The 27,511-nt window shown below is 38.0% G+C and overlaps 1 protein-coding gene across 2 annotated transcripts; it reads right to left on the bottom strand.

Annotated features, from left to right (window-relative positions):
- Window positions 1-2,558: 2,558 nt before the first annotated feature.
- LOC306890422 (uncharacterized protein) lies at window positions 2,559-23,763 on the bottom strand. 2 transcript variants are annotated; one of them, XM_079450134.1, is made up of 45 exons: window positions 23,657-23,763; window positions 21,269-21,530; window positions 21,058-21,172; window positions 20,457-20,547; window positions 20,216-20,346; window positions 19,880-20,099; window positions 19,607-19,732; window positions 19,368-19,482; window positions 19,034-19,172; window positions 18,823-18,936; window positions 18,654-18,720; window positions 18,359-18,496; window positions 18,101-18,265; window positions 17,846-17,940; window positions 17,579-17,705; window positions 17,177-17,432; window positions 17,035-17,087; window positions 16,754-16,854; window positions 16,526-16,677; window positions 16,309-16,447; window positions 16,090-16,194; window positions 15,723-15,902; window positions 15,389-15,628; window positions 15,042-15,198; window positions 14,797-14,925; window positions 10,412-14,611; window positions 9,482-9,874; window positions 9,273-9,397; window positions 8,944-9,118; window positions 8,549-8,796; window positions 8,278-8,461; window positions 7,139-7,349; window positions 6,869-7,044; window positions 5,883-5,952; window positions 5,582-5,682; window positions 5,414-5,445; window positions 4,844-5,021; window positions 4,652-4,756; window positions 4,504-4,544; window positions 4,257-4,379; window positions 4,046-4,147; window positions 3,675-3,803; window positions 3,519-3,558; window positions 3,209-3,332; window positions 2,559-2,969 (listed from the first exon to the last, which is right to left on the bottom strand). In XM_079450134.1, the coding sequence occupies exons 1-45, from the start codon at window positions 23,730-23,732 to the stop codon at window positions 2,756-2,758; spliced, it is 10,464 nt and encodes a 3,487-aa protein (XP_079306260.1). In that variant the 5' UTR covers window positions 23,733-23,763; the 3' UTR covers window positions 2,559-2,755. The 2 variants fall into 2 exon arrangements, with proteins under 2 accessions (XP_079306260.1, XP_079306259.1); XM_079450133.1 differs by having other exon boundaries at window positions 9,482-14,611.
- Between the last annotated feature and the right edge of the window lie 3,748 nt (window positions 23,764-27,511).

A 27,511-nucleotide genomic window follows, 5' to 3' on the forward strand; every position in this document is an offset into this window, starting at 1 on the left:
ACCCTTAAGCTCAGGTCTAAGGGTTGGGAGGGACTACTTATTTCTATTTAAGAATTATATGTCTTTGTGATATATGTGTTGTGGTAGTCTGTTGTGTTATTTGAATATCTTAACACAATAATTCAGGTTGCCTTTTATTTGCTTTTTATTTCATTTACAAGCAAGAGTGTATGAAATTATAAATTCAGAAAGATTAAGGAGGGTTAAACATACGGCAACGCAATTTAAAATAATTTTAAGAACTTTCGAAACAGTTATTCGAGAGATGTTTGGCTTGTTGACCTCTTGAGTCTTCAGCTACTCAAGGGTGTTTAAAACTACGTTTCTTGCGTAGCATGTGCTGGCTAAATTCAGTTCCGTGGCAGTTCGTTTTGCTACATGCGCACTGCTCGATGTCGACGTGGACACCCCAGGTTCAGAGAGAGAGAGAGAGAGCAAAAACTCACCTGCTGCGTAATTGTACTCTTGAACAGTCTGTACTCATATCCTGATGCTTTTTTGTCAAATGTGTTCCTGATAAGAAAAGCTGTTTAGCCATGGGCACTTTTAGCCCAATAAATTGTAAACAAAAATGTAATTGATTGGAAAGAAATGGCTGTGTTTGTTTTATTAATGCTAATGTCATAAAATATTTTTTTTCTTAGAATTTACCATTTACCTATGTACAGCCTAACTCTCGAAGAATGTACTCAAAGCAAACGCAATCAGCTTAGATGAAATACACACAAATCACCTTCTGCTCTTTGAAATGATACAGCGTGTAAAGTGAATATTGGCGTATTATTAAATGATTTGTAGGCAAGGATTTTCCTCTATTACTACCTCTGCTATGTTTCATCTACAGGCTCCAATATCAAATTCAAAACACTTCCCCTGGCATACAATGAAGTTTATTCTCAACACCAAAGAATCAGGTAACAACTTACTGTTTTGGATGTTTGTTGATATCAGTGTCATCTGTACATTTAATACACCGATAGAAATCATGTAGATAGAAATAGCTCATTCTACGGTAGGCTAATAAAAACATAACGCTTCTTTGTGTAAGGCCTTTATGCACCTCTGAAGCTATAGTTCAGGGCCGCGTTTCCCGAAACCTTCTTATCGCTAGGTCTTTCTTAAGTTATACCTTAAGCTGCACCTTATCGTTAATGTGTGTTAGTGAAGTATACCTTCTGTAAGTCATACGTACCTTATTAAAAATACGTACGTACCATACGTACCATATTAAAAATATCAGTATTGACGTGTTTTCATGCAAAGAATATAATTGTCTTTACACTGATGGTTGTATACAAATAACTTTGAGTATGTTTAAAGAGAGAGATTGAAGTTTAGTCATACTGCAATTTTTTGGGGCTAAACCAAAGAAACAAGCAATTAAGTACATTTAATCTGTGAAATCCCAGCTACAATTTATCCTGCAATTATTATTTTATTTAACCTGTCCTGCAGCAAATTCGGCAGCTTTTTGTTCTTGTTGCCAACTTTGTCAATACAAACTCAAGGGTTTGCAGCCAGCTCTACTAAGTGTTTTTCCTGCTATAACTGTTGATTATTTGTCCTACGTCTTGCACTTTAATTGAGTAAATAATGACATTATAGCCACATATATTATGATAATATAAACGAGGGGGTTCCCAAACACAGGTATAATCAAAGTTAGGCTATCTCATGTCACACCTTTTAAATAGAAAATAGGGAAACAACACACACTCCTTCACTTTTTGTTCTTGTCGTGGATGAATACGTTTACGTTTATAGGGCTGCACAATTATTGGTATTGGCCTATTTGTTTCAATTGATCCCCTTGATATTGTAAGTATGATTAAAAATGTTGATTATATTTGATGTTTTAATAAACGTGGCCATAAGCTACAGTACATGCGCACTTGCGCATCCAATGTCCAAACACAATATGCTGGAATAAACTTTATTAATGCAAAGCAACAGCAAATGGCTTTGCGTGACTCTCCGACCCAAAGTTTGAGAACCTTTGATATAAATGACCACACTGCCAGTTAGTGTAGCGGGTTGATACATTTGGGCATTAGATTGCGGGTTGCACGGTCATTTCACAATCAAATTATATCTATGGTTGGATTTAGTTTGCAATTTGGTTTATTTTTAGTCCTAATAAATGCAACTTAAACTATTTCTAAAGTGCTTATTTTATAAAGAACACCGCTACCTCACATAAGAAAGTGAAGCAGTCCCTGTATAAAGTGAATAATTGATGGTCGAACGATTGATATCCATTGTTTCAGCACCACCGCCATGGACAGCACCTGGTAAAGCAGCCCTGTATATTATATTGCACTTCTGTCAATAGATCCTCCTCAATTTCACATATTGCACCTTTAAATAATGTTTGTTTAAAGTTGTGTAGGCTTTAAGTGCTTCTGGACTCTGTTGTTTATAATGAGCTTTTAAAGGAAGCTCTTCTTTTGTCTATCAGCAAACATAAAGTGATGTAGTGGGACAAACCAGGCATGGGGCTAAAAATCTTGCTAAATAGCCTTTACTGAATAAATAATTGAAAGAAAATAAGAATCAAATTCCAATGCCTTTTCATTTCTTTTAATTTCATACGCAAGCAGAAGAGTACACATTTATCGACTTAGCAAGTATTAAAAGCTCTTGAAATAAAAAAAATATGAATACACAGCAATGCAATTTAAATTAATTTCAGATTACAAGTTTCACACAGTGTCTTAGAGACATTGGCTCGGTGACCTCTGGAGTCATCAGATTCTCAAGGAAGTTTAATGGTACGTTTCTGGAAGCTTTCAAGTGTGTGCTGACCTAGTCCAGTGCCGTGACAGTTCGTTTTTCTACAGGCGCACTGCTCGACGTGGACGTACGTGTAGGTTATTACATCTCCATTTAAACAACTAAGAGGCACTGTACGATTACTTGTGCGGGATGCCTGGCAACAGCTACAGGTGGACAACCCGGGTTCAGTGTACCTGTGTATGTGAGAGAGAAAGAAATGATCATAATACACTGCATGGTGGCTTTTGTATATGATTTACAAGGACGCCGGTAATAATAATAATAATGACATTGTGATGTAAATATAGTTTTTGAAGTGCCCTATTATTTGTCCAGCTTAAAAAAAGTTTAATTTTATGAGGACTTGGTTTATATTTATACAAAAACAAATACGCCACAAACTGTGTACACAAGCGTGTGTGTGTAAACTCGCCTGCTGTAACTGGCACAATCTCCGCCACAGAAGGTCAGGTCCATTATTCTCTCGGACTGACAGTGGTTGTGATTTATGTATTCTTGAACAGTCTTTACTTGACAGCCCGTAATCTTGTCCACACCTACAAATAAACACAGACACAAAAATCCAGACACATTGATCAGGACGTAATGTCAAATCAACAGGAAGGACATTAACACATCATAAACACTCAAAGCCAAAGGTGAAAGTTCATCTGTGCAAGTGTATTTAAATTCAAGTTATTAAACGTGTTCTGAATTAGCTGATTTGTTTTTAAAATACTCACAGATGTGGCAGCAGCCGTCAGCCATCATCTGGACTGTACCCTGCAAATCATAATCAAACAGAATGTTGTACATGTATGTATGTGATCGAATCATACCATCATATTTAATGTTAGAGTTCATTTAAATGTGCATGCGTGTATGTTTGAAGGACATACGGGTTGGCAGTTGGAGATGTTGAAAGGAGGACACTGGATTCTGTAGTTATCAGTGATGAACTGTCCATTCACTTTAGTGCAGGTGACTTTGTCACAACTCTGGTCTGTTGTGGGCAAAACATCTCCCTCCTGTGAAGAGAACGAGAAGTGTTATAATTGGGCTAAATGTAAAAGGCTACAGAAGATTTAGTGACCAGGATCTTGGGTATGGAATAAATGTATTTCATTATAATACCCTCATATGTATTATATACTATTTTGTTTTCAGGTAAACCGTGCCTTTGGGTTGCATTCTGCACAGATATTCATTTGCACCTTCTTTACTTGTCAGCCTTCAAGGTGACCAGGGATGAAGTGACTTTTGACCTCACCTTCAGGTAATGTTGAGTGCCGTTGACATTGACGATACAGTGAGTTTGCACACATTTCCCACAGCAGTCTTTGATGCTTTCAGGCTCTTGATAGCCGTGACCCTAAATGACATGCGTAAAAAACACCAGATTTACACTCAGCCCTATGATGAGCCAACCAGAAACTCGGCTGAATGAGAACAGGCCAATAAGAAGCTGCGACTCGACTCACAGGTGCACAGTCTTCATTGCACATAACCATATTGCAGCTGATCTTGTAGAATTGAGATCCAGGATCCACTTCCAGCGTACAAGTACATTTTTGACAGTCAACAACAGGGATGGTGCTACCAGGCTAGGAGGGGAAAGATATGTGTAAAGTTCATCTTTAACAAACAGTATTAGATTGAAAGTAATTTTTAATGCTTCAGAATCCAAATTCTTTATATTGAATACTTTTAATATTAGAGTTAATTTACCTCGTACTCTTGATTGTCGAAGAGGCAAACTCTTTTGGGCACTGTAGATGCAAAAAACACATTAAAGAAACACACATTTCATGTGAAATTATATTCATCATCTGTGATCAATTAAATAGTAATAAGTGTGTAGGACAAACAGCGATACCGCATTTGATTTCCGGGCAGCATTTTCCCTCGGGCACCTCCAGTTCCGGAGAATATCCAACGCTACACTTTTTATCCAAAGGTGGGCACACGGATACATCACAATCTACATCATGAAACAGGGCGGGATCAGACATGAGAAGGAGGCTGCAATCCTAATGTGAATTACGTTTTAAAAATAAATGTATCTTACGGCAAACTTGTTTAGTGCAGCATGGGTCTGAGGGATCGGTGACATTAACCAACACAAAGCCGGGCTGTGTGCATCTCTCGGGGATAAAATCAGCACACTGTCTGGGCTTACAGATGACAGACTTGCTGGCTTTATCACAGACGCACTCCTCACAGTTGTACTCGAAAACCTCACCAAACTGACACAAAAAAAAATGAGAGGGGTCGGTTGAAAGTCTTGTCTGGTAATCTTATTGTTCTTTAAATGTACCATTGTATTAGCAGCAGTAATACTACAGCTCTGTACTGAAACCTTGTGAGTAGCCTTTCTTTAAAGGCAACACCCTTGTTTATCTAACTAAATTAATTAATGATGCTTTGCAATGTTAGTTTAGTAGTGTTTGTATTATCCACAATGGAACTTACAAAAAATAACATTTGGCCAAATATGCATTTTCTTCTGTTAGAATTATTAATATTTCAATTATATTTCATGCACATTAAATGAATAAACACAAAATGTACTAGGAGAGTAAGTACAATGTTGATATCAAGTGAATTGCTGAAATATTTATTTTAAACATTGACGCACCTCACGCGCTGTTCCAGAAGCATCCAGGCATCCTATAGGAAAATGAAAAAGTATGTTGACATGATGCAGGTTTTCATCTCTCTCTCTCTCTCTCTCTCTCTCTCTCTCTCTCTCTCTCTCTCACTCACATGCACACACACGCACACACTTGATTTATTAGCTTCTTACCGCATTTGTCCACACAGACTCCAGACTCTTTGTTGAAGAGCAAACTTCCTTCTGGGCAAAAGCAGCCCTCGGTGGGCATTACAAGAGTCCTCTGTTCAGGTCTGAAATTTAAACAGTTTGTAACAAACAGTACATGCACACCAAAGTGATGTTATCAAAATAAACATTTGCATAAAAGGCTTTAAGCACACTTTGCCGTAATGCTGCCCCCATCAGAATGTACAGATTGTGTCTGGCATATTATCTTTTACATAGTTGTCAAAATGACTTGAAAATAACTTTGCAGATAAAATAGACATACTGGTCTTCACAGGTTGGGGGTTCAGCTGGGCCACACGGCTTGAAGATTTTATCTGCTGGACATTCAATGTCTGAGGAAGAGAAGATAAATGCTTTACACTTTATTTAAAGCCCACATTGCTGTCAGAAAGTTCGAGACCATGATTTTAAATATCACGACGTAGAACAAATAACTACACTAAATAAAAACATATCTGATTAGATTTGAGATAAGAAGCTGAATGCAAACTTCTAAGAAACTATAAAAAATAGTCATTCAAAAACTTTATCATAGTTCCCAAATACATCGCTTTATTTTCTAACCGTTTAATTCATTTTAAATCGCCTAAGAAAGAAGTATGTTTTTTAAGCGTGGGCAAATTATCTAATTCATTAAGAAATACAAGGTTTGTATCATTATTTAATCTTTATCCATTACCGTACACTTGAAAATGCAAAAGAATTCAAAGTTGGAAGTTTTACAAGAGTTTGTTTTACTCTTTTAATGATGTTCTGCTCCAGACATCCCCTTTGTTTAAAAATCCACATATGTGAGTGACCCTGGACGACAATACCAGTTTTATGGGCCAATTTTTCCAAATTTAGATTTTTACATAAACTGAAAGCTGAATAAACAACCTTTCTATTGATGTATAGTTTATTAGGATAGGACCATATCTGGCCGAGGAACAAAAATGTAAAACTCTCCACTAATAAATATAATGTTTTTATATATGACTGTAAGTGCAGGAAATTTAGAAAAAAAATCTTTACATAATAACCTCATGATTTTTGGCATAAAAGAAAAATCTATAATCTTCAACCCTACAATGTATTTTTGTCTTTTACTAAAAATGTTCCTGTGCTACTTAAGAATGGTTTTGTGATCCAGGGTCACATATAAGACCAACTTGTTGGTAATTCGACTTTTTGTCTCAAAACAGGAGGAGGAATGTGTTCACAGAAGATATGTAAAATGACAGATTGACAGTCGTTGTTATTACTCACTGCAGAGGCTGGTGTTGTTTCTCCAGTTTATGCAGATGCCAAGCAGAGAGCAAGCCCTCGCGTAGGTCTGCAGACTGGTGCATGCCACGGTTGGGTTAGTCATGTGACAGCTGTCATATTCACAGCCTAAAAAGAAGTTATCTGGAGACAAATGGGAATGGCACTCCTTGAACAACCTGAGGAAAATGAGGAATGGACGACAGCACAAATTACTTTTGAAGCATGTCACACAAAGAATGCAGAGTTCACTGTAAAAACACATCAGCTCACTCGCTCTTCATGAGGTAACAGTCTGTAAGAGCCTGACATGGCTTAGCCGTGGGTTTGGGGTTGGTTCCGACTGTAGGTAACGTAGTTGGTGGAGGGCATATTTCGCCATTTATACCATCAGCCGGCCAGTAATCTGCCATGACTGCACAGTCGTCCACCAAGATTCCTCCAGGAAGCATACAGTCATCGGCCCTGTTGTTGTTGCATGTTCCTTCACATAATGAGAGTTATGTGAAATAATTAAGTTGATTAAACCAAATAAAAATAAGGCAGCGACTATTTGCACTAAGTGTCAATAGCAATAGATGCTGTAAAAAAGGGAAAATGCGACGGATGCTGTTTACACTACGTTTAAATATTAGTAGGTCCTGTTTACACTAAGTGAAAATAGTAGCGTTACTAAGTGATATGCTTTTTACAATAACCAGAAATAAAGTTTAGGATTAGGGTAAGGTTAGGGGTAATAAGTTGCCATAATTTTAATAATTTGTATAAATACAATGATTTACACTATTATTATTGCACAATGTTTAATGCACAGCAATACAGATCTCATATAGACTACCACAGTATACAGAGCTAAGTCTTTTTATAGAAAGAGTAGAAGAGATCTGACAACTGATCGGTCAGTTTCTAGCGGAAGATATGTATTTTCAGCCGATTCTTAAAGATGGCTACAGAATCTGCTTTTCTTTATGCATCTGTCACTATTTTCACTTAGTGTAAATAATATTCATTGCATTTATTGAATTTTTAAAATAGACAATTCTTCTCTGCTGACAAAATACAAATAGTACGTAACACAGTGTAGATAGTTACGAAGTAATTTAAGAATAGCCCATTATGTTTACAGCAATCTGCATTTGAATTCCTGTCAAATGGCTTAACGTCTAATATTTAACGCAGTCTGAAAAATGCTGATTTAGTGATGCTGAAATATGAACCTTTGTTAACTGTTTAGCTTCCTTGTCTAAGCCAATATAGTGACAAAGCAAAAATAAGTAAGTGTATTTATTTGATAAGAGTTTACAGTGGTTGGAACAACAGGTAGCATTGCCAACACAACTTGGGCCTGTCAAGCAACTTGAAAAGGGTAAGCTCCTTAAACTTTTATATTAAAACATTTTTTTACAACTCACCGCAGTGGCCTTGTGTGTTGTTTCCAAAATGCTCGAATGGCAGGTTGATGCTGAAGCCGGTGGCTCCAAATGTTACGATGACGCCCAGCTGTGGAATCTCCAGGAACAAATCCAAGCCTGAACTTACCACCCTCACTCCATTTTGGGCAAAAGGCAGACCCAGCTTTTCATCACCCTTTGACACCTTGAAGAGAAACCAAGTACATTTTAGCTATATAGATATTTACTAAATCTACATTAATTCTACACAAAACAAAATAGAAAGGATCACCTCTAGATCTGCACCTCCTATTAAATTGCGATTTGTCAGTGTAATAACTAGCTTGTTGTAAGATACAATAATTGATCTGGGACAGGATACACGCTCAATAGGGTCACAATCGACATTATCAACGTAGATCTTTAGGTGAAAATGAGGCCGTATTTCTTCCATTAATACATAAGTGCAGTTTCCTTGATAGCTGTAGAACGTTCCATCAAATGTGATGTAGTGAGGGTCACCCCATCCTTCACAGAAGCCTGAGATGAGAAGGGTTGTATGAAAAGTAAGAGATTTGAATTGTGCAAGTTATTAGAAGTTCATTTCCTTTAGTAAATGTTATCAAACGGTTCCTTCAATAATGATTACGTTTTTCAGGCTTATGTGGGACTAAAAGAGTTACTCACAGTCACAAGCGTAATGCTGGCAGCAGTAGTGTTCATCATATACCAGGACTGGCTCCTTTCTGTTAGCACATGTGATGTTTTGGATTGGAGGACATTCAAATGGGATAATCTCAATGACGTTGTCCTCAATACACCTAGCCATGGTGCAGTTACACAGGATGAAAGTCTCGTTGGTCTGGTAATAAAGAAGATTCTGGAATTAGGAAAGCTGCTTAATTGCATTCTGTTCAATGTTGTTATTTTAAAAGGGCATGAAGGACAGTTAAAAAAAGTCATTTAGAGTTGTCACATGCTTAAAATATTTAGTCATGAAGTATGTTAAATGGTACATTTTTGTCCCATTCTGGACAGTCATAGCATGACTTTGTTGTATTCTGAATTTCACAGATGTCAGAGCAGTTCATGGTTAGACAGATCCCCGAGCCAGTATCAAAATGATCGAATATTACATCTCCTACAAAAAAAGAATGCAAGTATTAAACCAAAAACACTGTTGTAAAAGAGGTTCAAACATACTCAGATTTTTTTATTTACTAACCAGGCTCATACTGCTTTCCATTAAATACACAAAAACATGGCGTAGTGCTAGGACTGGTGGTTGTGGATGTAAAAGTTGTCTTGATAGTTGGTGTGAATGTAATATTTTGCCCTACTGAACTCTGGGGAGAAAGTGTCTTTTCAGGACCAGTAATGGGTGTCCAACTGGTTGAGCTGCTCAAAGTGGACACTGATGGTATAATTTCTGTTTTGGTTGTTGAAAAAGTCACTGTTGCTGTACTTCCAAGTGGAGTTCCGGTTGTGGATATTATTTTTGTTGGTGTAGGTGAATATGTGGATACAGTGGGTGGTTTGGGTGTTTGTGAGGATGTTGTAGATTCTTCTGTTGTTGATTCTGTTACTGTAGTTGTTGTAGTACTTCCAGGTGTTGTACCTGTTGTTGTTGTTGTAGTAGTTGTTGGTGTAGGTGAAGATGTGGAAACAGTGGGTGGTTTGGGTGTTTGTGAGGATGTTGTAGATTCTTCTGTTGTTGATTCTGTAATTGTGGTTGTTGTAGTACTTCCAGGTGTTGTTCCAGTTGTTGTAGTAGTTGTTGTTGGTGTAGGTGAAGATGTGGAAACAGTGGGTGGTTTGGGGGTTTGTGAGGATGTTGTAGATTCTGCTGTTGTTGATTCTGTTACTGTAGTTGTTGTAGTACTTCCAGGTGTCGTTCCTGTTGTTGTAGTAGTTGTTGGTGTAGGTGAAGATGTGGAAACAGTGGGTGGTTTTGGTGTTTGTGAGGATGTTGTAGATTCTTCTGTTGTTGATTCTGTAATTGTAGTTGTTGTAGTACTTCCAGGTGTTGTTCCTGTTGTTGTAGTAGTTGTTGTTGGTGTAGGTGAAGATGTAGAAACAGTGGGTGGTTTGGGGGTTTGTGAGGATGTTGTAGATTCTGCTGTTGTTGATTCTGTTACTGTAGTTGTTGTAGTACTTCCAGGTGTCGTTCCTGTTGTTGTAGTAGTTGTTGGTGTAGGTGAAGATGTGGAAACAGTGGGTGGTTTGGGTGTTTGTGAGGATGTTGTAGATTCTTTTGTTGTTGATTCTGTAATTGTAGTTGTTGTAGTACTTCCAGGTGTTGTTCCAGTTGTTGTAGTAGTTGTTGTTGGTGTAGGTGAAGATGTAGAAACAGTGGGTGGTTTGGGGGTTTGTGAGGATGTTGTAGATTCTGCTGTTGTTGATTCTGTTACTGTAGTTGTTGTAGTACTTCCAGGTGTTGTTCCTGTTGTTGTAGTAGTTGTTGTTGGTGTAGGTGAAGATGTAGAAACAGTGGGTGGTTTGGGGGTTTGTGAGGATGTTGTAGATTCTGCTGTTGTTGATTCTGTTACTGTAGTTGTTGTAGTACTTCCAGGTGTTGTTCCTGTTGTTGTAGTAGTTGTTGTTGGTGTAGGTGAAGATGTAGAAACAGTGGGTGGTTTGGGGGTTTGTGAGGATGTTGTAGATTCTGCTGTTGTTGATTCTGTTACTGTAGTTGTTGTAGTACTTCCAGGTGTTGTTCCTGTTGTTGTAGTAGTTGTTGGTGTAGGTGAAGATGTGGAAACAGTGGGTGGTTTGGGGGTTTGTGAGGATGTTGTAGATTCTTCTGTTGTTGATTCTGTAATTGTAGTTGTAGTTGTTGTAGTACTTCCAGGTGTTGTTCCAGTTGTAGTAGTAGTTGTTGTTGGTGTAGGTGAAGATGTAGAAACAGTGGGTGGTGTGGGGGTTTGTGAGGATGTTGTAGATTCTGCTGTTGTTGATTCTGTAATTGTAGTTGTTGTAGTACTTCCAGGTGTTGTTCCTGTTGTTGTAGTAGTTGTTGTTGGTGTAGGTGAAGATGTAGAAACAGTGGGTGGTTTGGGGGTTTGTGAGGATGTTGTAGATTCTGCTGTTGTTGATTCTGTTACTGTAGTTGTTGTAGTACTTCCAGGTGTTGTTCCTGTTGTTGTAGTAGTTGTTGGTGTAGGTGAAGATGTGGAAACAGTGGGTGGTTTGGGGGTTTGTGAGGATGTTGTAGATTCTTCTGTTGTTGATTCTGTAATTGTAGTTGTAGTTGTTGTAGTACTTCCAGGTGTTGTTCCAGTTGTAGTAGTAGTTGTTGTTGGTGTAGGTGAAGATGTAGAAACAGTGGGTGGTGTGGGGGTTTGTGAGGATGTTGTAGATTCTGCTGTTGTTGATTCTGTTACTGTAGTTGTTGTAGTACTTCCAGGTGTTGTTCCTGTTGTTGTAGTTGTTGTTGGTGTAGGTGAAGATGTAGAAACAGTGGGTGGTTTGGGGGTTTGTGAGGATGTTGTAGATTCTTCTGTTGTTGATTCTGTAATTGTAGTTGTAGTTGTTGTAGTACTTCCAGGTGTTGTTCCAGTTGTAGTAGTAGTTGTTGTTGGTGTAGGTGAAGATGTAGAAACAGTGGGTGGTGTGGGGGTTTGTGAGGATGTTGTAGATTCTGCTGTTGTTGATTCTGTAATTGTAGTTGTTGTAGTACTTCCAGGTGTTGTTCCAGTTGTTGTAGTAGTAGTTGCTGTTGGTGTAGGGGAAGATGTAGAAACAGTGGGTGGTTTGGGGGTTTGTGAGGATGTTGTAGATTCTGCTGTTGTTGATTCTGTTACTGAAGTTGTTGTAGTACTTCCAGGTGTTGTTCCTGTTGTTGTAGTAGTAGTTGTTGGTGTAGGTGAAGATGTGGAAACAGTGGGTGGTTTGGGGGTTTGTGAGGATGTTGTAGATTCTTCTGTTGTTGATTCTGTAATTGTAGTTGTTGTAGTACTTCCAGGTGTTGTTCCAGTTGTAGTCGTAGTTGTTGTTGGTGTAGGTGAAGATGTAGAAACAGTGGGTGGTTTGGGGGTTTGTGAGGATGTTGTAGATTCTGCTGTTGTTGATTCTGTTACTGTAGTTGTTGTAGTACTTCTAGGTGTTGTTCCTGTTGTTGTAGTAGTAGTTGTTGGTGTAGGTGAAGATATGGAAACAGTGGGTGGTTTGGGGGTTTGTGAGGATGTTGTAGATTCTTCTGTTGTTGATTCTGTAATTGTAGTTGTTGTAGTACTTCCAGGTGTTGTTCCAGTTGTAGTAGTAGTTGTTGTTGGTGTAGGTGAAGATGTAGAAACAGTGGGTGGTTTGGGGGTTTGTGAGGATGTTGTAGATTCTGCTGTTGTTGATTCTGTTACTGTAGTTGTTGTAGTACTTCCAGGTGTTGTTCCAGTTGTTGTTGTTGTAGTAGTTGTTGGTGGTGTAGGTGAAGATGTGGAAACTGTGGGTGGTTTGGGCGTTTGTGATGATGTTGTAGATTCTACTGTTGTTAATTCTGTTACTGTAGTTGTTGTGGTACTTCCAGGTGTTGTTCCTGTTGTTCCTGTTGTTGTAGTAGTTGTTGGTGGTGTAGGTGAAGATGTGGAAACAGTGGGTGGTTTGGGCGTTTGTGATGATGTTGTAGATTCTACTGTTGTTGATTCTGTTACTGTAGTTGTTTTAGTACTTCCAGGCGTTGTTCCTGTTGTTGTAGTGGTTGTTGTTGGTGTAGGTGAAGATGTGGAAACAGTGGGTGGTTTGGGGGTTTGTGAAGATGTTGTAGATTCTGCTGTTGTTGATTCTGTAATAGTAGACGTTGTAGTACTTCCAGGTGTTGTTCCAGTTGTTGTAGTAGCTGTTGTTGGTGTAGGTGAAGATGTGGAAACAGTGGGTGGTTTGGGCGATTGTGATGATGTTGTAGATTCTACTGATGTAATTGATGTGGTTGACCCATATGGTGTTTGTGTTGTGCTAAATGGAGGTGTCTTTGCTGTTGTGGGTGACGGTGTAGAACAGGGAAAGCAACAAAGAACTCGAATTTCATAATTGAAACATTTATAGGGACGGAAATTTTGTTTTATTTTCTCACATTCTAGTCCATATGAAACATTGCACTGGGCAATTTGCTTTGTATGACTTATATATTCTTCAAAGCTCATGTTAGGTTCTGCCACACCCCTACATTCAATATCCACTGGCTGTTCACAGATCAGTTGTTCGTTTTTGTTAATATTTTCATATGTCTCAAAGTCATTCCCATCTACTGCAGGATTATATACATTAAACCAGTCAGACCACTCACATATTATACATGGTGAGGTAGATGATGTTGTTGTTGATAAAGTAGGTGTTGTTGATTTGGTAATTGTAGTCGTACTTCCAGGCGTTGTTCCTGTTGTTGTTGTTGTAGTTGTTGGTGTAGGTGAAGATGTGGAAACAGTGGGTGGTTTGGGCGTTTGTGTTGATGTTGTAGATTCTATTGTTGTTGATTCTGTAATTGTAGTTGTTGTAGTACTCCCAGGTGTTGTTCCTGTTGTTGTTGTTGTTGGTGGTGTAGGTGAAGATGTGGAATCAGTGGGTGGTTTTGGGGTTTGTGAGGATGTTGTAGATTCTGTTGTTGTTGATTTTGTAATTGTAGTTGTTGTGGTACTCCCATGTGTTGTTCCTGTTGTTGTTGGTGGTGGTGTAGGTGAAGATGTGGAAACAGTGGGTGGTTCAGGTGTTTGTGAGGATGTTGTAGATTCTACTGTTGTTGATTCTGTAATCGTTGTTGTAGTACTTCCAGGTGTTGTTTCAGTTGTTGTTGTAGTAGTTGTTGGTGTAGGTGAAAATGTGGAAACAGTGGATGGTTTGGGGGTTTGTGAGGATGTTGTAGATTCTGTTGTTGTTGATTCTGTTACTGTAGTTGTTGTAGTACTCCCAGGTGTTGTTCCTGTTGTTGTAGTAGTTGTTGGTATAGGTGAAGATGTGGAAACAGTCGGTGGTTTGGGGGTTTGTGAGGATGTTGTAGATTCTACTGTTGTTGATTCTGTTACTGAAGTTGTTGTAGTACTTCCAGGTGTTGTTCCAGTTGTTGTTGTAGTAGTTGGTGGTGTAGGTGAAGATGTGGAAACAGTGGGTGGTTTGGGGGTTTGTGAGGATGTTGTAGATTCTACTGAAGTTGATTCTGTAATTGTAGTTGTTGTAGTACTTCGATGTGTTGTTCCTATTGTTGTTGTTGTAGTAGTTGTTGGTGTAGGTGAAGATGTGGAAACTGTAGTTGTTGTAGTACTTCCAGGTGTTGTTGTAGTTGTAGTTGTTGAAATATAACAATCCTCCACACACATCTGACTTTCTTCATCAAAAATTGGCTTGTCCGCTGGACATTCTGGATAGCAACCTGCATGGTATACATGATATCTTTAAATGTTGTACTTATGTCAGATATTTGTAGCTTTGATAACATATGTAAGTATAACATCATAAACTTAAGATTTGTGAGAGAATAACAATAAGGTGCAGTCTGTATCTTCTTGTACACTCTTGTTCAAAAAGTCAACAGGTCTTTTCTTGGAGATAACTTACCTTCCAGGTTGGGTAAAGTGTTATTGCAGATACCCTCAGGATTAAGACAGGTTTTGTAGCAGGGCGTATGGCAGGGACTGTAATGCCATGTGCAGTCACCATGATCATTGTAGTATTCACAGTACACAGCTGACAAAGACAATTTGTACAAAATATGATCACTACAAGTAAGTTAAATGCATAAACATGTTTATCTTGCTTAACTGACTGGCTTAATATGAGTTGTGTGCAATACATATACTTACGGCAGATCTCAGGTGATCTCCAGACCACACAAACACCTGCTTCATTGCAAGCTTGAGCGTAAGCCGCCACAGCTGTGCAAAAGCACTCACAGTCTCCACCTGTGTCACACGCACACGAGTCCTTCACACAATTCTCATAATATGGGGTTGGATCCACCTGTGTGAACAGATGATTTCACTCTTTAAGGTATCTTCTGGGGGATTTTTTATGTAAAATTTCTTCGAGGAATAGGTCATGGCTACAGTCATTATTTAATCATCCAAACCAATATAACACAAAATGAAACATTTTTTCTGGGAAAATAATCCCTCCAGATATGGGACAGAAAAGTTTTATAGAACTGTACCTTACTATGACAGTCCTTGAAAGTATCTGCCTCTATGATGCTACATTGTATTTTGGCCCAGGTGTGTCGATTGGGGGTGAACACGCACGGGTCAAAGTCTAGTTCTGAATCGGGGCAATTGCTAGATGCTTTCCAGCTGTCCACAAACTCTAATATATTGGTAGTTTGCAAATTGCCTTGAGTGGTGAAGTCATCTTTGCCGTTTCCATTAAAATTTCCACAAAGGCCACAAACATTTCCCTGTGAAAACACATTAACTCAAGTTTGTCTCTTTGATTTTAGTTGTTTTCCAACTACATATTAATTATTTATATTCTGCTTTAATTTAACTCACCATATGCTGGGGTTGCAGAACGATGCGGATGGTGGTTTTGCGGTCCCACAAAACTGTCAGTCCATTTTCAGCATCAATAACAAGGTACATACCAACCTTTCTCTCTTTGTATTTGATCATTGGACCAGTTCCAGTATCAGTGGCTTTTACATTGCCATCAGAAAGATCCAGTCTTGTCCTCTGTGTATGTAAACGTGTGTAAGTTAACGATGCTTAAAGACTCACTTTACATTAATGTTACAATATTGCTTGCTGACCCTTTGAAAACTTGAAGTATTTAAAGATTAGTAGTTTGATTGGTCTTGTATTGCATTTCATATTTTGCTAAATATAAAAACAAATTGCATATATTTATTTCCAGACTTACCCCCAAAATGACATCAACAGCTTTTGAACATGTGGTTCCTGTTGTACCACAAGGAATATTCTCTGTCACAATGCTAAAATGTCCGGTCTTATTGCCACACTTGTCCTTTAAAACATAAACGTGTTACTTAATACACATCAACAACCATGCATTGTCACCTACTGTCTGCTAATATAAGTGGTTTATTTAAAAACTGTTGTGTCATGCCTGTGTACCTACCTGCACAGCTATATAACTGCAGTCTCCCCTAAAGCCGAATCTTTGTCGATCAAAAGTTTGATAATGTCCGCTTCCATATATAGTGCAGACACCTGGACATTTATGTTCTGTACATTTCCATGTTCCTCCTTGACAAGTGCTATTAAAAGATTACAGTGGTCAAACGGTATAATATATAAGAGATAATTTGTCATGAATAAGGCCGTTGTTCACGTACCATTTATTGCAGTCCCTGGCTATCTCAGCTCCTGATGCGTAAATATGTCCATCGTGTGGACACGGGCAGTCATGAGGCTTAACACAGTTTCCTCTGCTATCCTCCAGGAGACCTGTCGGACACTGGCACCCAGATTTACAGTCCAGCGAGAACTGGACAGAGGGAGAGAAACAACATTGACAATATATTCAAGCAAAATCTGTGGAAGGAATAAAGATATGGACTCACACAATCAACTTCCTGTTGCAAACAAGTCTGCGAACACTCCAGTCCATGTTCATTTTGGCCTGCTGTACTGCAGTTGAAGAAAACCTTTGGAGGTGGGCAACCTGCAAGATAAATCACAAACTGTCAGTTTAGCCTCTGTGGTTGATTATTGTTAGTAAGATCATCAAAACTTTAGTTAGCCAATTTCATTATGTAAGAATTGTGTCTGACTAAAATTAGCTTATTAATTGTTGATAACCCATATTCAGTTTGCAGTAGCCAAAATTTAGTTTTTTTCATACCCAGAACACGAGCTTTCCAGGACCGACATTGAAACTTTCCATTCATGCAAATGCTGGACAAAAAAACAATGACAGATTGGTTTAGTTTTCCATAATTTCTAGAGCGTATAAATTAGCAAATCTTAGTATAATTACCACATACCAGTGTTCATCTTTAATGCTGATAGACCTGCCAGGTTTGACTTTCAATCCATTGTGGTAGCATGGACATTTTTCCATAGGAACACAGTGTCCCGCCTCATCCTGGTAGAGTCCATCTGGACAGGCACATCCGTCTACGGGCACAAAGTCAACGCTGCATCCCTGACGCTCCGAGCTGAGAGACAGACAGGTGTGCTGACAGCTCTGCAGCTGATAGGAGTAGTTTTGAGAGACGGGACAATTCTCTGTGTATTTATCTGCGGGATCAGATTGAAAGAGATGTGTTAGTACATAATATATATCAGAAACCTCACCACAATAACAATCTGGACCAAATCACATACTGTAAATAATATAGTTTAAATCATATAAACGGCACCCAAATATTCCAGAGCAGACTTACCGCACACTATTTGTCTCCAGCCTTGGAGAAATATTCCTTTAGCCGAGCAGGCCCGGGCGTACGAGGAGAACACCGCACAAAGACAGTCTTCACTCTTCTCACAAGTACAGCTGGAGTATTTGCATCTCTAAAAGTTTGGGATTAGAAGAAAAGTATGTTACCATTCAAAAACTGAGGTTTTTTTTGCAACCAAGCAAACCTACATGTTGCATAAACAGAGGTCAAAGATTTAGATAAAGCTACATGTCATTTTGTTTGAGATCATACTTTGTAGTAGCTGTCTGGATTGACAGAGGCGTGACATTTGGCAAACAGGCTCTCTTTGTCCTTCATCTTCGAACACCAATGCTCAGCAAAGTGCTCTAAAGACATCATGGTGTTATAAATGAAAGCATTAGATTACCAAATGAGATACTACAACATACATAATTTCTGTACCACTAAAACAGGGACATTTTGAACAGGTGCATTCAATATTTTGACTGGGCGATCTTTTTAAATGTTCTGCAAAGATATTCTCACCGCTGTCAATGCTGTAGGAACAGGGGTCGTCCATTCTCTTGGTACGGTCGGGACAGTTGAACTGGGCCTTCCAGGAGTTGACAAAAGATATAGCTGTACCCTCCACCATACCCTGAGGGGTCTTCAAGTCATCATACAGCACTTTGTTAAAATTTCCACAGAGGCCTTCACAAACACAGAAATGGTGGATGTTAAAAAAAAGGAAGAAACATTGAATGCTATCACTGACTGGTTGTGTTTTAAGTGCAGGGCTCTCACCACAAGTCTTCCCCTGAAAGCTTTGGTCAACAGTGATGTACACCTGCATAAGAGGAACCAGCTGAACCTGCACCTGCAGACCGACCGTGGTCTGAACCATGATGTGAAACGACGACGGCCTGAAGACGGTGAAGTCGACTGCGAGGAAAAGAGTCACAGGAAAAGTCTGCTTTCTGTAGGTAAGCCCAGTTTAACTGCATTCTGGGTAGTAAGTGAATAATCTTTTGCTCTGAAATATTGTGTGAAATGTACACAGTTGTTTAGTGAATTCATCCCTGAGATTTTTTTCACTCACCTGTGCTGTATGGAAGAGACACTTCAGCATTGTGTTGTACCGTGCCGTCAGCTTTAATAATCAGAGGCTGAGGATAAAACATCAAATGTTATTTGTGTATGTAAATCTAACATCCAAACAATAAATCTAATTATACAAGATTTGCTGATTGTTGTTGTGGTTTACACACATTTTTCTTGTCGTTGTTAAGCAGCACCACTACAGATTTCAAGCAGGTGTCGGTTTCATGATTATAACAAGGAACAATCTGCCCCAAAATGATAAACTTTGACCCCTCACAGTCCTACAGAAACAGAGATGGAGTTGGTGTTGCTTGTTAATAAGAACTTAACATATTGGTTTAAACTGAGAGTAATTCATTAATGATTTAAGGATGTTACTTTAGAAAGCACGTAGTTGCAGTCTCCGTGGAAAGTGAATTCTTTGCCGTCGTAGGTGATGAAGTGAGATCCTTCCTCTACTGCGCACAGACCAGGGCTCGGCAGACTCTTACAAATCCAGTTTCCACCCCAACACACACTGATTCACGCAATGCAATTACAAAAAGACGCAGCAAACAAACAGATTTAACAAAGATAATAACATATACTGAGCCTGGGGTCTTTTTAGTTACATTTCGATAATAAATAAATATAAGTGGTCATGACTGAATGGTGTGGAATTGACATAAACAGCACGTAAAATGACGTAAAACAGCGAAATCTGTTGTAGTACCATTCTTCTCCATCTTCACGAAGGATCTCTCCTGCATTGTAGATGCGGTCATGTTTACACTGGCATTGTTCTAGTGGGATACAGCCCGTGTCCGAGATATCATCAAACACAGTTCCTGTGATAGATAATATACATTAGACTTCTTATATTGTTTGTTTTTTCAAAAATCTTTCACATGTATTAAAAACTACTGCACATTTGTAGCTAGCATTTCACAGTCTTACGAATTTGATACTGACCTGGAGGGCAGAAGCATCCATCGACCTTGTGTTCCTCACACAGTGTGTTTGTGTCTTTGTGTGAGCATGTGTCCACACAGGGTGAGCCACTTTCAGAATGAACCATATTGTAGGGACATTGCACAGCTACAGAGAAATACAATTCAGCTCTTAAATATTGGACTTTAATAATATCTGCTGACTTGGTAAAACAATGAAGATTTTATGTTTTCTTTTCTTATAGGAAGAGTCTACATATGAGTTTGCACCACGGCTGTGGATGTGATATCTTACAGCAGAAGTTGTCTGTTCTCCAGGTGGGCGGAGTTCCTCCGGCGTGCGAGCACTGACGTGAGTATTCAGATAGAGTCGAGCAGAGCAATGCAGTGTCTGATTTTCCAGGCTGACGTTGACATGTGTCACTCACGCAAGCCCTGATATATGGCGCAGGGCTCAGAACCCCTCTACAAGAAGACCAGTCTTCATCTTCAAAAATGTGTTCACAAATTGCCCGCTGTAAAGACACAGACACTACAACCTTTAACCATTCAAGATGCACATCAGTAACAATATTGGAACTTTGTGATTCCACATTTTTTGCGTGTTTTAATGCGTGTTATTGTCCCCTACATGTTTTTCACATGAGTCCTCCACATTTTGCTGTATATCCGTTTCATCGTTTTCAAAAGGGTCTTCGCAACGATGGTTCGGGTTGGGAACTCTGTGCATATTTCCAAATTCGGCGTAGCCAACCTTTCGCCCTGTATTAAATAAGACAAGACACAGATGAGTACACTGATCAAAATGTTTGATCTTATAGAAAATCCGTTCTCAAAAAAAAGGGTGATATGATGGTAGCAGATATACTCGCCTGATTGGATGAATTCATTGTAGATTGGAATGCCATTAAAATCACCACATAGCCCACAAGTGCGATTGAAATATTTGGAGTCCAGCTCCACCTAAACAACATCACACAATAGAGAAATGTAGATCTTGGTTAGCGAAAGAGACATTAAATTTTGTTTGCAATAGCCCAACCAAGCTTTTGAGAACATACCATGATACAGTGATGGTAATTTTTAAGTACTATAAACTTATCATACCAAGTACTATGGTATTTACATGATACTCTAGAGTACATCAAAGAATACATGGCATTATTTTAGGACATCATCAAACGTTTGCAAAATACAACCATAGCTTTTTGGGTTACTTTTTTATGTTTTTTCTTATGAAGCATGATTAGTTTTTCAAGGTCAAGAGTCTTGCGCAATAGGCTAAATCATCATCTATTCATCCACTCCCATGCAGTGACACGTCGACATTAAGAGAAAAATATTTAGAAAGTCTCCTCTGGCACAAGCTAGAGTGATAAAGCAACATTGAAAATAATTTTTGGGTGAACAGTCCCTTTAAGGTTTTGGTATAACTATCATATGAGCCAAAGATAAGCTGCAATATAATGTTACCATGAGAGCATCCTCTCTGTTCCACATGACACTGATGCCCAGTTTGGAATAGAGCTTGGTGTAAATCGAATTCTCTTCGACAAGGATCCCTGCCATGTGGACGGGTAGTTTTACTCTGAATGAGAGAAAAAATAATATGAGACAATTTGACTTTGCTTTTGACATGTATAAATGTATAAACAAGCCACACTTCAAGTAACCACTCTCTCACTTTTCTTCATTGACCATCACCAGGTCCTCAGTCATCACAACAGCGATGTCATTGATGGTAACCGATACTCTGCTGATCTTTGACACATCTGGGTCTTGGGTTCTCTTCACGTGAACTGAGAACTGATGAACGAGGCTCTGACAGTCAGACACCAGGTTATATTCGCACGTGCCTTTAAACTGGTAAGTGTCTCCATCAAATGTCTTGAAGTGGAAGTTTCCCCACATACTACAGATGGTGTTCACATGGTTACTAGTATAGACTGGTGAAAAACAACAAGTAAAATAAAATATTAGTTCTTTAATGTCACATATTGTTAGAAAAAATAGATTACTATTTTTAGTTTTTCAATTAGTTTGAATACATATATATACAGACATGCTCAAATTTGTTGGTACCCCTCCACAAAAAAACAAAGAATGCACAATTTTCGACTTGAAACTGACTAAAGTAATTGGCATCCAACATTGTTTTTTCCGTTTTATTTTTATTCAACAAGATATTGCACATTTACATTAACATTAATGCATTTGGCAGACGCTTTTATCCAAAGCGGCTTAGATTTACATTATACTATACATTTGTTTCTAAGTCTGTGCACCCCCTTGACCATCGCACCCAGGACATTGGCCTTGTTAATGCCATGCTCTTACCACTGAGCTACAGGAAAGCAACCATTGTAAAACAAATGAAAATGTCATGGGCAAAAATGATGGGACCCCAACCATATTTTTTGTTGCACAACCTTTAGAGGCAATCCCTACAAGCAAACGTTTCCTTAGCTCTCAATGAGACTTCTGTTAACAGGTAGTTTGGCCCACTCTTCCTGAGCAAACTGCTCCAGCTGTCTCAGGTTTGATGGGTGCCTTCTTCAGACTGCAAGTTCCAGCTCTTTCCACGGATGTTCGATAGGATTCAGATCAGGACTCATAGAAGGCCACTTCAGAATAGTCCAATGTTTTTTTCTTATCCATTCTCGGGTGATTTTAGCAGTGTATTTTGGGTCATTATCCTGTTGGAGGACCCATGACCTGCATTCTGACACTGGACAGTACGTTTTCACTCAAGAATGCCTTGATAGTCTTTAGATCTCATTTTGCCCTGCACAGATTCAAGGCACCCTGTTTTTAGATGCAGCCCCAAAACATTACCGAGCCTCCTCTATGTTTCCCTATAGGTATGGTGTTCACTTCTTTGAAAGCTTGATTTTTTCGTCTGTAAACATAGAGCTACTGTGACTTGCCAAAAAGCTCCAGTTTGATTAATCTGTCCAAAGGACATTCTCCCAGAAGGATTGTGGCTTGTCAGTATAAATTTTAGCAAATTCCAATCTGGCTTCTTCATGATCTTCTTCCACGGAGCCCACTTTTGCTCAAAAAGCGACAGAGGGTGCGATCAGAAACTCACCTTGGAGTTCAGCTTGTATCTGTTTAGCAGTTATCCTTGGTTCTTTTTTTACCATTCGCACTATGCTCTCTGTTCTGGGGTCGATTTTCTTATACTTCTTAATAAGATTAGCAACTGTTGTCACAGGAACATCAAGCTTCTTGGAGATGGTCTTGTAGACTTTACCTTTACCATAGTTGTCTATTATTGTCTTTCTGAGCTCCTCAGACAACTCTATTCTTTGCTTTCTCTGATCCATGTTCAGTGTGGGGCACACAATGATACTAAACAGCACAGTGACTTTTCTACATTTAAATAGGTTGAATGACGGATTACAAGATCGGATACATGTGTGATACTAATTAAAGAAACAAATTAGTTTGAAACATCTCTATAATCCGATTATGTATTGTCTTTTCTAAGGGGTACCAACAAATGTGTCCAGGCCATTTTAGAATATCTTTGTAGATAAGCAATAATTCATCTCTTTGCTTTATTCTATGACATACCACAGGCATGCAAGTATACATGATACGGTAGCTTTTAATTTCATCACTCTTCAGGAGGAGTGAAGCATTATTTCAATGAGCTATATGGGTGCCAAATTATTTGAGCACGTCTGTCTTTATGTATATATATATATATATATATATATATATATATATATATATATATATATATATATATATATATATATATAAATGAAACACATTAATACAACAAAAATCATATAGACACTAATTATACTAAGTCTCAAAGACCTTCTTAAGTTCAAGATTGTTAAACAAAAAGTTAAACAAACTGCTGGAAAACAACTTCATTTTATTCTTAACACTTGCAATTTAGTGGTTTATAATGCTTTTAAGATGTTTCCTCTTTTGACCATTCCAAGATAAACTATATGCACACTAACAATACTTGCACAGATTTGATCAAACACTTATTATAATAATAAAAACATTTTAAAGAAATGATTTTTAACAGGAAGTTATTGACTCTTACCCCTCTTTGCATTAACCTGGATGCTACAGGTGAGCACCAGCAGCAATTTGCAGAGTGCAGATGCTCTCCAATCCATGCTTGAAGGTAAGCGAGGTCTGTTGGATTCCAGTGGTGCTTGATTGTCTGTTCGGACCTCCTTTTATACTTTTTATCATTTATGTCTTTCACCCCCCACCCTGCAGGGAGGGTCCGATAGTCCTCTGTACTGCATATAATGAAAATGAAAGTCCAGCATGTGTGTGTGTTTGTGTGGGTGGTAATTATGGGACCTCTTTGAACAATGAGACAGATGAGATGCTACTGTACATTCTTTAACATTCATAGCATTAAAACGGCAGGGTGTAAATATGAATTTACTTCTTGTGTAATTGTAGTGATACAAATATTATTTTAATGCTGAAATCTTAAATAAACATGGGAAATTAAATATTTACCAGCAAATTTGAGAAAGTGCTGGTCTTTGCCGTGCTTAAACGTCAAAGTGCAAACCTTTTTATTTTTTAAGGAAGGATGTGATTAGAAATGTTTTGTTGAAGAAATGTGATGAAAGAAATATTCACAGAATCACATTTATCAGGATTCATATTTTGAATGTGATTTCCTTGTCACTTTTAGATTTCAGGAAAACGTTTTTTAGGGCTGTAATGACGTTTGTGTACACTTTATTGCGTGTGAAGTTTAAACGTCCTTCCTCTGATTGAGGTAATCTGACATTAAGCATCATCACAGGTACACAGGTGTGTCTTAAAGTTCTGAATGCCAGCTGTTTCAAGAATGAGAACAAACTGATCATTAACCATCTGCCAACACTCATATCCTGAAGCAAAATGTTTATGGGTGGTTCTTTAGCTAAATACTTTTGCCTAACTAAAATTAGACTTTTTTAATTATTTTATTTATTTATTATTTTGTTCCACTTAAGCTGAGAGTAAAAATGTTATGTTCTGGAAATAGACATAATTAGATAAAAATGCAATATTCAAAGATACCTGATGTAAGATATCTGATAAAGTAAACCAAGACACACTCTTATCTTCAAATATTGTCATATATGGTCAAGAAAGTTGTTAAACATCATTTATTTTAAATAGAGATTTCAAAACAGGCATACTTTATTTAACACGATGTATAGTATACAGTACCAGCTCCAGTGGGAAAAAATATTGGGTATTAGTTTGCTTCTATGCTGCTGTTTGTTGATCCTAAATGCCTACTGCATTTTTAACAGTAAATATGTGTGAAGGACCGTATAAGGCATTTAAGTTCTTATATCCTTTACCCTTACAATATTAACATACTGTAATGTGGTGGAACAATGGCTCTTTATAGATACTGTTTTTTATATTTATGGTCATTTATATATTTTTTTATTGAACGTATTAATTGTATTAAACAGTTTTCTTTTTGTAGGTCTACTGGAAGTTGAGTCTGGGCAATTTCTATGTTTTTGCCGTTGAATCCGTCTATACAATACAAAGGTAGACTGTTATAACACATATCTGAAGATATGGTATTATCATTATACATGGCAAATAAAAACATGGTGTTTTTAGTTAGATTGGATTTACTATGCATATCACATTGTTTTTGTATCTCTATTTCTCTGTACCAGTGTGCTTTGTAATACTGTAGGTTCACGTGCCGTTCCCTTCAGAAGGTTCTGGAAAGAGTCATCTTCCTTTTCTTCTATTTGGTCCTTTCCATTACACAGCAGCTTTATTGATTTATTACATGTCACAATGAAAGACAAGCAGAAGGATGACATGCCATTAGACATTAAGTCAATTCAGGCGCTCCTTTGTAAACTCTTACTCTAGCAACAGCAAATATCATAATAAAGTGATATTAAGTGAGCTGCCCAAGCCATCAAACAATCTTCAAGCTATCCAGTTGTTCAGGAGCCCCTCCAAAGGCAAACATCAGGTTAAGACGTGGATGCCAGGTAAGACAATGTCTTCACGTTTATAGTGGCACTGCTGACTCAAATGTTGTTGACAGTCTTGAAGAAACAGCTGTTCTTCAGAAAATGCCCTGGCGCATCCTTATGAAACAGGGCACACTGTTGGCAAAGGGAGGGAAGAGAACAGAGACTAGATGAACCAAAACAGCTTTAGTGCGTCAGGTTTCTGTTGACATTGCTTTGTGTCAGCAAAGCTGTGGAGGCCTATACAGATTAGACAAATATGTAATGGACGTATAATAAGAAGTATAACACTTTAGTTATTATTTAATAAAGTTGTGTGTTTCAGATGAGAAATCTTTACATTTAGAAATATTATTATTATATAATATATATATATTGAAATCCGCCCAAGCGAAAAAACTTTTCAGTTATCACAAACGCCTGTCTGTGATTGGTCCATTTTGGTCCATTGTTCCATTTTGACCATTGGTGAGCAAGTACCACATGACGTAGTTTTCAACGTAACTGTTACTTCAACAATAATTTGCACAATAAATAGTGGAATTTATCAAACAATTTAAACAAATATTCACAAAAAAAGTATTACAATTATTACTTTTATTTTCCTGAACCCTCTCACAAAATCCTTGGTGTTTCGAGTCGGATCCGTGGGCTTGGCTTGTTGGTTTTGACTAAATCCTTGTGTTTCAAGCCTTTACGAAACCTACCCTAACTCTGACCATATAAACTACCTATGGTTGTTAACTTGCCAAAGTGAAATGACGTCAGACTCGAAACACCAAGGATTTTGTGAGAGCCGACATCTAGCACCGCTTGTTCATGGATCCAAAGATCCTAATACAGGGAACATTTGCATTCAATCTGCCTGCTTTAAACATTTAAGATTAAAAGAGAACATACAAACATCTATCAGTAGGTTATATACGGTAGAGATGATTGCAATTGGATAGAAATGTTTTTGGTTTTGTACACAGATTGTGGTTTGTACAGATGTTCTGTATTAAAATTGTTGAAATCAGCTAAATCTCAAGTAGACAGGACAAAGTTAACGAAATTTACGAGAGGTTGGCAAAACTCAAGAATATGGATATTTTGGTAACATTTTTGTGGGTTCAAGCTCATAGAGGGATAAAAGCCGTTGGAATCTGAAGAAGTTATGAATATCTCACTTGGTAAACAAGAGGCGAAGGAATAATTCAAACGTATGTTAATAAAGAAAGGCAGCAAATAGAACACAGGAAAGACTGGGCGTCAATTCTTTGAGATTCAAAAAGAAGTAAGTGCAGAAGTGAAGCGGCCTGTTTCAGTTGTTTTTGTCTTGTGCTGTGAGTGATGATAAAAAAGATATTACGCTACCAATGCCTAAATGCAATATCATGGGCATACGAGTATTTTCCCTTTAAATGTTGATAAAATATGCATAGGCTTTAGCTGGTTTTGGTTCATTTAAAGGAAATCTACAGAAGCAAACAAACGCCTTAATTTTGCAAAAGAAGAAATGAAAAGTAAATCAATGTTTAACAAAATCTAAAAAAACTGAACACTACATGAAGTGTCCTGCCTTAAAGCGCTCAAATTACATGATTAAAAACATGATTGACTTTGGTTTATGGTGTAGGCCTAATAACATGTGTTTTACGGATGAATAAACTCAATATCTTGTACATACTGTACATCATTGTAGCTCCCCTATGCCTCACCTAACGCTTGGATTTTCTAAAAACAATGAAACTAGCATAGAAAACATGCGCACTCTGGCTTAGTTTCCTTTGTTGTTATTCTTGTGATAAAATGGGTGAATGCTAAAGAAGACCACCTCTATTCGAACTGATTATTTTGCAGACATCTTTTGAAAAATTAAACAACATGAAACAATCGGCTGAGTGTGAGGAAATTAAAATAAATTGGTAAGTTAGAGCTGTGTTATAACA

Source organism: Barbatula barbatula (assembly GCF_947034865.1).
Source record: "Barbatula barbatula genome assembly, chromosome: 25".
NCBI classification, from domain to species: Eukaryota; Metazoa; Chordata; class Actinopteri; order Cypriniformes; family Nemacheilidae; genus Barbatula; species Barbatula barbatula.